The sequence below is a fragment of the Protopterus annectens genome, chromosome 2.part2 (genome assembly GCF_019279795.1).
Source record: "Protopterus annectens isolate FY-2018-M chromosome 2.part2, PAN1.0, whole genome shotgun sequence".
Lineage (NCBI taxonomy): Eukaryota > Metazoa > Chordata > Ceratodontiformes > Protopteridae > Protopterus > Protopterus annectens.
The window spans coordinates 928,122,850-928,134,984 of NC_056730.1; the positions used below are offsets into that span (position 1 = coordinate 928,122,850).

Below are 12,135 nucleotides of genomic sequence, written 5' to 3' on the forward strand. Positions count from 1 at the left end.
ATTGTGCCTGCAAATGGTCTGTTGTGATCAGTGTACTACCCTGACAAACAATCTTAAATAAACATCCTGTTAAATATCCACCACAAATGCTTCACTATGATGTACACAACTATCTTGTCTCTGCTGTCCATGTCGCCTGGTAACTAAGAGCAGCTAGCTGTAACATTCTCCATGTATCGCAGATGTTTGCTATTTCCAAGTTTAGAAAGGCATGCTAGTCAAAGTCTAGGCAAAATGGTGTTCTCAAGCCATGACGGAATCCAAAACAACAGGCCCACAAAACATTTGCATTAGATTTTTCTGCTATTACAGAACTATATTCTACAACTAAATCAATAGATTTCTGTCATCCTTTTAACATCTGTGCTAACATGTCATGTTGTGTTGTCATGTAGTAGACAGTTAAATATGCTTCTAGCAATGTCAGTGTTTCATGTGCTGCAAAGTTTTGTGTATATACAACAATGGGGAACCATCACTTTTCCCATATGTCTATGTGTAGCTGAGTTACTGAACAATGTTATGTACAATACTTTGTATATATGTTTTAGGAAGTTTGCAGCTGGCAATAAGTTGTGAAATCATAATCTCATATCCGAGGAGAATGCAATAAAACACAATGCACCGAGCTATTGTAAGGCAGTATGAGACCAGATTTGGTAAGATATTTTTCATTCGTATTAAACAATTCATGACATTAATGGATGCTTTTGGCCCCCACATGGAGAGTCACTGTGACTTGAACAGAAGTGCTGGTTCCACCTGCACAGCTAATTTCTTATTTGATTATGACTTTAAGTTTTAAAGTCAGTTAGGTATACTGCACATCAGGCATTAATCTGCATATCAATAGTAATAAATATATTTTCTTAATATACAGCAGTCTCTATTACATCAAGGGGTGAATGCAATGCTGCCCAACTATCAGATGGTAACGTTACACATAACACACCTTCCTCTGCAGCATGTTTGCAGAATGTACTACATAAAAGGGTAGACTACTTTGAAATCAAGTGCAATAATTCAGCTCTAGATCAACCAATTAAATAATCCTGAATAAAAATCAAACTGATAAATGAAGAAATCTGTGAAATCGCTGTAACTGCTATTCCATAAGTTTTTCACCAATTTTGTTTTAAGTCATGTTCCTACTAAATCAAACTACTAATCCCTCTAAAATGACACTGCACAACCAGCATCAATCACTATTGCAAAGGAGAGGCAACTTACGTAATCATGAAAAGCTTTTGCTTCACTTGAATGTTCACAGGTTTCTCGTCTTTCTGGTGCTGCACAGTAAAGATCCCAGAAGACACTATAACAGAAGAAATGGTATTCTATAAATATGAATTAAAATTTATCATAATTTTTTTTACAACAGTAACACAGGTGCTTATAAATAAAATGAAGGCTAACTTTTCTGTGTACTTTGTTTTTGACGCATGCAGACACACACTCGTATATACATGCACAGACTGATCTTTTTATTACAGAATTTTAATTAGATGATTAGGAGTGGAATCAAGACACATTCTTGAAGAAGGTTGCAGAAGTAACTGCTGACCTGGTAAAGTAAACCCTACCCTCGCCAGTAAAAGTATTTTTGGGTTTGTCATAACAAGAAAATACAACTACTTGACCATTCAGAAAATACATGTCTAACACATGAGTGACCATATTTACCATTCATAAAACAAGAACAATGAACAGATTAATCATTTAAGTGTAAAGCATGCTCTATCGGTGTTTACTAGGTATTCAAAACGACTTTCCCTTGTTTTCCAGTTAATACAAAGAAAGCAGACATCTATAACAGCAGGTTTAAAAAAGGTCAGCAACCACCTAGAGCACAAAGGACAGATTTATTCTCAATGACACCGCTCTTCTGAAAAACTGCATTATGTTAGTTATTCATCAAGGTCTACAGTTCAGAAATACCTCTAGCTGAGGGGCGTAGCTAAGATGCTGACAGAGTAGCAGCAGAATTCTCCTGCTCGGCTAGATATTGTTTTTTCTGACAGGAATTGTCATTACTGAACTATTTTATCAATTTCATTGAAGCTGTATTATATAAATCATTGAAGCTGTATTATATAAATCAAAGTGTCTTCTAAGATAGTTTCAAAATTCTTTTTGACAATTTAAACTTTCCTGTCAATTTTCATATTTGAAATATATCTACATATACAGCCTGGAAATGAGTAATTTGCAAGTAAACTCACAGGATTCATCTTTTAAAAAAGAAATTCTGTCAGTCCTTACTAATATCCAGGAACCATCTTTAAAAATGGATAAAATAGACACAAAGCGAGATAACGTCAAAGAGAAATGTTCTAAACAAATTGACCAAATATATGAAGCTCTGCCACAGCAGAAAGTTCAAATATCTGGCAATGAGGATTCCCTGAATGATATGGAAGGGAGACTAAATGAGGATGAAAATAATACTGAATTTTTATTGAACACCACTCTTTTGAACAAAATTGATGGCCTAGAAAATAGGTCTCATAGAAATAACATTAGGCTCTTTGCTTTGCCAGAAAAAATAGAGGGAAACAATATGACAAACCTTTTGACACATTGGCTTCCCAAGATACTGAACTTACCTGAAGCAATGTCATTTGGCTTCAAAAGAGCACACAGGTCCCTGGTTTCAATATCTTCATCAAAAAATAATGCTTCTTTGAGATCTACTATTGTAGATTTTTTTTCCTCACAAGATAAAGAGTTAATTCTTAAAACTGCGTGGGCAAAGTCTCCCATTAAAATTGATGACAGAATCATTTATTTTGACAATGATTATTCCACCTCAGTCATCTTTAAAAGAAAGTGTTTCCTTCCATTAATAAGAGAACTCAAGCAAAACAAATTAAAGTTCATTTATTGTTTCCAGACAGACTAAAAATCTTTCTTCCCAATTTCCCAATATTAAAGTATTTGATAACCTGGAAGTGGCTTCATCTTACTTGAAAACAAATAACATATTTGAACACACAATGGATATAAACTGGAGCAGTACTTCCTTAAACAGACAAGCAGAAAAATCCAGATGGAATACAAGTGAGAAGAAAGAGTAAAAAAAAATAAATGACTTAAACAGCAATGAATTACATTATGTCAAATATGTCTTCATTTTTGCTTTTCTTGTCCCTTCATTATCTGCATATTGTAAGTGAACATGCTTCATATGTGTCTGGCTGGGAGCAAAGGGAGCCTCAGATGTCCTTATACTAAGGTAAATTAATTTTTTTCTTTTTCTTCTGTTACATTTATATCTTACACAAAAATAATTTCTTTCTTTCACCCTTAATTTATTATTTAACATATTAAAATGCATATAAAGTCATTATGGGATAAGTTAGACAATCATAAAGTCAGAACTATGGCTAATTTTATCTTTTTCTAACATTCCTTCGGTTTCTACTAGTTAAAAAAAATTGTCCCCTTTCCATTCAAATAGTAGTGTTTAACCTGTTACATTGGTCATCATTAGGGTATGAACCTAAAACTAATAGGTTGTGATTGATTGGGCATCACTGAATACATTTTCTAGTGCCACTTAGGTTGAATGACATATCGTATTATTATCCCATTTTTTTGTTTTTGTATTTTGTCTGGCTGCCATTCTGGTTCTTTGTTTTATGATTATATGTGTTCTTGATGCGAGTTTTATGGGTATCTGTATCAATGTTTAGTGATTGTATGTGTTCTTGATGTAAGTTTTATGGGTTTCTGTATCGGTGTTTAGTGGCAGTCTCCCTTTGTATGAATGTTTGCATTTAGAGTATTGTTGGGGACAGCAGCCATTTAGGGTTGAACTTCTCAACGTTTTTAAATGGATGCTTTGTTTTCCTTTGACTGGGCAACTGGTCTTAATAGTCTTGGAGTTCCTGCTTTGTGGGCTGTCTTTTTGTGTGTATTCAATGTATTTTTTTTTTTTTGGTTTTGAGATGTGTCTTTTCCTCCCAACTGTTATCTGCTTTCTCTGGTTGGTTGCATTGATACGCTGGCCATGTATGTTGGGTGGATGGTTTTGTGGTTATTGATCCGGGGGATGTTGTGCATTTTTGGGTGTTGTTGGGCTGGGGAGGGAGAAGTAGAGCTACACTGGTACCTTTTGATTTAGCCTCGTTTGATGATCGCTCGAGTAGTGAAACCTAATGCATCTATGCTCAAGCTTCTAAATTAGTCTTCTCAAATTTCACTGTCAGGATCTTCCCATCGACTTCACAAGGAGTATCATGTAAATAGCAACAAATGTTTGTAAAGTCAGCTGTCCAAAAGAAAAGACTGTAGGTATTTTAACGTCACGAACAATACACAACATCAATTTCTGTGATTACTTCAGATGAGCTGCTTGTGCTGTGTTTTGTTATCAAGATAAGTACTTCTAGTTTCAATGTTTTTGTCGTTATCCCTGGATACCTGTCTGAAAGTGCCAATTCTCATCTAGTGAAACTCCTCCATTAACTCTTTAGTTTACGTCTTTTCACTGGTTACATTCTAGGCTGTGGCAAACAGGTGCACTGCTCTTGCAGTAAGGTGGTCCCTTTACTTACTGCTGTAATTGTTGGCCTACTAGTTTCTTTGTTACAATTACAAGGCTATGAAATGTAATATGCAGAACTAATAAATACGAATAAAAGTGATCTCAAATTCCTGAACACATACTACTTTTGCTTTGTAAGGAATAATGTGTGCCTGTTGAGCTTGGTTAAGTTCTTCGAAAGAGAGGCCAATATCAAGGGTCATAAAATCTATACTCCCTTCCCAGAGCTTGCCAGTGTCTTCACCAGTGTTATTCATGTTGGGATTATTAGCTAAATTTCCTAATTCAACATTAACTTTTAAATAGGTTGCTGAATATGCTAATGACTATCTGGCAAAACCCATACTGTTAAGGTCAAAAGTGTTTGTCACTCTGCTGTTTCTAATGTATTCTGAATTTTCCACATGAATAACTATCAGAACTGTCTTTTTATGTTGAACTGAATGTTCGTTTTTCTATACTTTATGCCAAACTGAAGCATTTCCAGTGGCATCTAATGGATATTAAACCAGAAATGTTTCTACAGCAATTTAAACAAAAACATTGCCCCATGCTGTACAGGATGTGTACTTTCTTTTTTGTCTGCCATGTCATGTGTTACTGAACTAAACTTTACTGCTGTATACACCCCCAAGAATTTAAAGTATATGTGAATCTGCAGCAATACATTTTTCATAGTTAATCTAGTCAAGTGTGTTTCAGTGCGGTCATTAAAGAAAAGTGACAAACATAAATGAATGTTTTGTCTGCAATTACAATCATGATGCAATAAAGTCATTATTGTCTTGCACAATACCAGACTTTTTCTGGCTGCATAAAAAAGGCCAATGCTGATTATGTTTTAAATGCTACATTATTTTTCTGTAAAACACGATATAAGAATTATAAGAACACTTATTAATACATTATGTATGTATGTTTTCTATTAATTTTATTTATAAAACCAAAGTTGATTACCACTGTCTGAGCTTCTTAAGGGACTTGTCACTACAGCATTGTTCTCTTGATTTTTATTTATTTTGTTTTTTTACTATTTTATTAGCTGGTGACAGCCAGTGACAATGGGCAGTACAGGATATTCAGTGCGACCATTGTGGGATGTGGTTTATTGTCTGTGCCTTTATGATTAACCAGCTGAAAAGAAGGAATGTGGTAGGCATTACTGATGTCTGAGGCACAAATAAATTAGGTAAGTAAATTAGGTAATGATAAGAATGTCAGACTTCATGGGGCATTCAAAAATTACCATCATTTTATGCAGTCACACAGTAACACAACCAGTCTTTGTGTTTTAACTATAGCATGCTTTATCAGTTATGGATGTATGACTGGTCCTGGATTTTGAACCATCACTTCTGCATAATCTCCCACTGATTTTGCAAACAGTATCTTCTTAGCATACCAACTAATTATCCCAGATTGTTAATTGAACATCAACTCGGTGAGAAGCCAATATGATCCTTCAATGGATTCACTACATGTATGTTTCCTCTATCTTATATAGTGCCACGAGTAATAGTATTAATGCTACATATTTAGCAGCACACCTAGGCCAAATATCTTCCTTTATAGGACTGTTCTAACATTATATTTATTGTCAATGCATGCATTTTCAGTTAGACTGCAGCAGACATAAATGTTACTGCATAGTTATCATACCTGTCTGTTAATGTCAGACCAAGTTTCCTGATTTAGTTTATCTTTTCCTGTTGTTTTTTTACAATTTACTTACTCTTGTTCCTTTAGCCATTATGGAAATCAAAACTGCTGCATTTGTTAAACTGACCCACTCATCTGGGAATAATTCTGGATGCATTTCTGTTTGTGTGCAAGTCTGACATACATATTTAAAAAAAAAAAAAAAATGGGGGAGGACTTTTCTGATTAAACTTCACACAATGTCCTAATAGGTAGAGCTCACTTATACTCAAAACAGGGACATGAGTGAATGTCAGACAAAAGCTGTTGGCAGCATTAACCTCTTAAAATAATTTACTAGATTTGTAACTCTTTGACTGACTGCTAAAGATAAACACGCCATTTCTGTTATATATTAGATGATAATTACAAGTTAAATGGTTTTATAATATGATGATTTTACATAAATGATTCTTAGATTTTTATTTTTCTCTTCATCTATAATCTTTTGCATATGCTCAGTTAAAATGTAATGAATTCAAATCTTTCACATGCTTCTCTATTTGTTCTGGAACATGTACTCTTACGGTCAGTGCAATAATTAAAAAAAATAAGTATATGTGTTCATTATTCACTATTTATCATTAAATCATTTATTATATTGTGAATAAATATTAAAGTAATTATTCAAAGAGTCAGACTTTTATATTAGGGTGAAAAGTTTTTCTTCTTCTGACATTTTAAAGATCCATTATGATCTCTAGTGGTCATGTACTACAAATGTTCTATTTTGCATATCATTCATCTTTTTGCCAATTTAAAATGTTACATATTGATTAATGAGAAGTCTTCGAGTACAAATATTTTTTCCTGGAGTTTACAATATTTACAAGTTTTGATGTGAATTATTATGCATTACTAGCTAGGTTACGTTATAATTATTAGTCTCCTTTTGCTAGAGGAATCCCTATGGTACCTGAATTTTTCACTGATATATTACTATTGTTATAGTGTTATTCTCCCATTTTATATTTACATTTTTTTCTTAATATTTAAGAATAAATAACAGGCATGAAGGAGCCTTTAATTTATTACACTGTATTTTTACTTCTGTTGAGAGAATTTAGTCTCATGTGTGTCGATGGGTGGGAAAGTTTGCATAGTTTTACTATTCAAATGGAGTATGAAGGGTTACATAAAAGTTTGTTTACAACTTAAGAAAGTCATTTGTTACTTGTGGGTGTCTACTATTGTTATTATAGTCAATAGATTTACCTTTGATGATTATATTTTGACAAATAAATTGTTTCCAAGTTGGGGAGTGATTCAAAGACATAACTACTACTTAGAATTTATGTGCATTTTTTATGTAGATGTGTTGCATCAAACATATGTCTCGTTTTAAATGCATTTCTTTAAACATTAATGGTCTAAATAATGACTATAAGAGAGGGAACTTAAATAAATTTTTAAAACTATTTAACTCCCAGATAATTTTTCTACAGCAGACTCGCTTACTGCAAATCAATATAGGCAGGCTCAATACTAAATCACATTCTGTTCTAACTAGCTATCATTTGAATCAGAAAAGGGGGGGTTATTTTGTGGAGAAATACTTTACCTTATTGTAAAATTGTTAGTTGCTATAATGATGACAAAGTTTTGCTTTGAGCAGGAATAGGAACTAAGACTGTTGAACAACTCTGACCAAATTGTACAGATTTCAAAAGGTAATATTATATTGGTGGGTGATTTTAAATGTATTCTAAAAGATGATTACACTAACACCATTAGAAAGAGAAGAAAAGCATGGAACTCAAGCTAGAAAAGATGGAGTTTATAGACCAAATGATCTAATAAACAGTTTTGTCTAGGTTAAGGTTGCATCTTGTTCTATTTTAGATCATAATGATTTAACATTTGAATTAACCTCAAAACATAGCAACAGTATTCCTATTAAACGTATACTTGCCTATATAACTAATCTAAAAGATTTCAAAAGACTTTTTTATAAAGGAAATTAAATTTTTTATAGAAATTAACCATACAAAGGATATATCCAAGATACATTTATGGAACGGTTTAAAAGCATATTTATACAGTAGAATTATAGCCTGATATACTTTAAAGAGGAAACAATGGGACAAGGACCTACTAGTTCTACGAAAAAAAAAAACTAAAATTGAACAGTTAAAATCAAATGCAAATAAGGTAAAATACATAAATTAAAAAACAAAACAAACAATAAAGACTAAGGAAAACACAGAAAAAGAGCAATACAGCTCGGAGGTAGAAACCAAAAACACCCTTTATTCAGCACTTTCTTCGGCTGTTGACCAGTGACTTCTTCTTACGTATGGGGAAGCATCTATTAACCAACTCAATATTGCATATAGAAACATAGATATAACACTTACTGATTTATTACTAGACAACCAAATTACCCTAGCTGAGTTAAATTATATGCAACAGGAAAATCCACATACCCCTACAATATTTGGTATACCCAAGATCCATAAGTCCACCATTGATCCCCCCTAAGACCCATAGTTGATGCTAAGGCATCGAAGACATTTTCTATGGCTAAGTTTATTGATCTGTATTTGGAAGATTTAATAAAATATTGTCCCCACATATTACATGATTTTTGGGATTGCCTTGAGAAAATACATCAAGATTTATACACTGACCATCTAATTTTTGCTACATTAGATGTCAAAGATTTATTTACCATTATCCCACATGATGACGGTATTATTATATTTTATGACTTTCTATGTAAGCATTCCAATATTACACATTCCAGAATATTGAAGTATAAAACAGTGATGGGCCTCATACTTAAAAATAATTTCATTCTTTTTGAAAGGCAACATTTTAAACAAAACATAGGGGTAGCCATGGGGGCGTCATATGCGCCCCTATTTGCCAGTATTGTACTTGCTGAATGGGAAATGACCACAGTGTTTATATCAGAACTATTTAGATATTGCAAATTCTATGGACGCTATTTGGATGATATTCTCATCCTATGGGAAGGTACATATGAATTGTTACAGGATTTTTTTGAGTTTTTGAATTCAAGTACACATTTTTTACAGTTTACAATGGAAACAAATGAAGACAGGATACATTTTTTGGACATTACTATATGTAAGGACAAGGTTAATCATATGTTTACCTCTACATTATACAGGAAGCCAACCTACTCCAATGCACTCTTACATTTTACTAGTGCCCATCCAGTGCACCAAAAAAGATCCTTGGCGAGGATGGTCAGTGATTATGGGCTTTTTCTGACAGAAATTGATACTTTAAAGGATATGTTATTAGGACGAGGTTATCCTAAACAGTTTATAAAACCTATATTTCAGGAAGTTATCACAAAGAGAATAGAAGGGCATTTTCTACCATTATTGGGTAAAATAGTCAATAATGTAGAGGCTAGTCCTACAAATAAAATAAATATACCCTATCAAAATGCTATGGTGTTAACATTTAATCCATTTTATGGAAGAATAAAGGAAATTTTAAGTCATAATTGAATAATTTTTGACACAGAGCAACAGTATAAAAGCAAACTAGGAGATAAGACGGTTGTTGTTTATAAGAGGGGACATGTCATTTAAGAATTTTCTTGAATTAAATGTAACTATGGACACCAAAGGTAAAATGAGGAAATGTGGGCATTGTAATCAATGCCCATACATTTTAGACAACAAGTCCCTTTATATACAGGGGTGTGGTAGGGTATTCCTGAAGCAAAAATTCAACTGTGGCATCAGATGTTTGATTTATATTGCTATTTGTCAACAGTGTCAGAATTTTTATATTAGAAAAATTATTAATAGTTTTAACAAGCGTATATATCAACATCTGTATGACATTACGTAGAACAACGTTAAGAACGCACTATATGAGCATATTATGGAATACCCTGACCATCGTTTTAAGTTCAGTGCCCTGGAACAAGTAAGAAATAAAGGGGGGGGGGGGGTCCAATTGAATTCTATCTCGAATAGAGAGAATTAATGTGGCAACTTAGATGCAATGCCATTCACCCCCCTGGGTTAATGAAACTGCCTCTACTTCTAGTTATTTAAAACTAAAAGCTGAGTTCCATATTTAAAAAATGATGGTATATCACAATATATTAGGCTTTCAAAGTAGTATGTGTTAATATATGGTTTTAACAAACAATTTTATGTTTTACACACACACACACACACACACATATATATATATATATATATATATATATATACATATAAAATTTGTTTTGTTGACTAGTAATGTAATAACAAATATTTTAGTAGTAAGTATTGGTTATTATTAGTATAACATGCTTTTTATGTGTATCCCCTTGAGTTAATTTTTTTCATATAATTCCTGCTGTCCCTTACTTTAGTGGAGCTGTTTTAGTAAAGAATTTATTAATTAATTGGATAGTTATCCTATTAGTGAAGTCACATGATTTCAGTATGTATTTAAAAATTTTGTATGGAGTGCGTTTTTATTCTGAAGTCGTCACTGGTCAACAGCCGACAAAAGCGCTAAATAAAGGGTGTTCTTGATTTCTACCTGCGAGCCATATTGCTCTTTTTCTATGTTTTCTTAGTCTTTATTGTTCGTTTTGGTTTTTAAGTTATGGAAGTGGAGCAAGTGGCGAGGGTGGAAGCCAGTACTGGAGGTTCGTTACAGAAGTTTAATAAAACTCTATCGGTTACCGTACAGCACTTATCAAAGTGCTGATAAAACAGCAATCTGGGATTGGAAAAGTACCTACTCCAGGTCCAACTACTTTTGGGACCTTTAATAATGGCAATTCAGCAGATATAACAGACTGCGGTGGTTCGCAGACTAGCTTGATTCCTCCTGGGCAGGGTAGCCCAGTTACCACAGAGACAACACAACCGCAACCTGTTATTAGGTCGGCAGCAGGAGGAGGAGAAGGGTTCAGTAACTCCAGCAATGAAAACAGTCAGCATGGGGATACATACATGCCGTTTTCTTTTACTGAATAGCTACAAGAGAGTTAAACAGACGTTTTTGTAGGAACTAGCAGCCGTGTTAATCATGGAACTTTAGACCAGCAAATATGTAATTTCGAACAGGAGATTCTAAAATTACAGAAACTTCAGATTGACAACAGTTACCATAAGAATGCTTGCGTAGAGAACAAGTACCAAAGGGCCTACGCTCATGGAAATTTCCTACAGGACTGGTCAATGGTTCGGAATTGCACAAGGAACTGGTTAATATGTTCAACAGACATGGATGCAAACTGCTTGAACTGTTAGTAAGAAATAAAAGGAAGATTAACACTCTTAAAAGCAATGTGGACATTTTAAATGACAGAATTATTTCTGATTTGTGTTTTAATCATAAAATAAATGAATATAGAGCAATTTTTGTTAACATTGATAAAGTTATTTTTTTTATTAAAAATAAGAAAGTTAAAAAACTTAACAGGGGCAGCAATGATTACGATAGAGGTAATGCATACTCCCTCCCCAGTTTCAACAAAGCCCCTAACCAACATGTGGTGGAGAACAATGCTTTTATTGAGGAAGAAGATGTAGAGGATAACATAGCTGAAACTGTTAATAATGAACAGGGTGCCCCTTTAGGAGAACCTCTGAGGAGGTCCGAATGCCTACTGAACCAGAGGCAACAGTGAGAACAGAGAGGGGGGAGACAGTATGACACATCGAGAATGGACAATATGAATTATTAGGATTCTTACCCACAGAGGGGGAGACCCCAATGGGGGAGGGGGATGAGGGGTTTGATAAGAAGGTAGACATTCATGGTGATATCACTAACACAAATATTGATTTGAACAACATTATCAGTAATACAAGTGGTGATTTTAAAATATATAACCTGAGCACAGCTACTATTACGCATGAATGGTCAGAATTATTCCAAAGAGGACTGAATTTTGT

General features: G+C 33.7%; 1 protein-coding gene across 4 annotated transcripts in view; it reads right to left on the reverse strand.

Annotated features, from left to right (window-relative positions):
- SSBP2 (single stranded DNA binding protein 2) overlaps positions 1-12,135 on the reverse strand; it is a 1,934,337-nt gene that overhangs the window by 1,402,759 nt on the left and 519,443 nt on the right. For all 4 annotated transcript variants that reach the window (XM_044064241.1, XM_044064242.1, XM_044064244.1 and 1 more), the window contains exon 4: positions 1,231-1,315. In XM_044064241.1, coding sequence (XP_043920176.1) covers positions 1,231-1,315 — 85 coding nt within the window. The remainder of the gene's footprint in view (positions 1-1,230; positions 1,316-12,135) is intronic.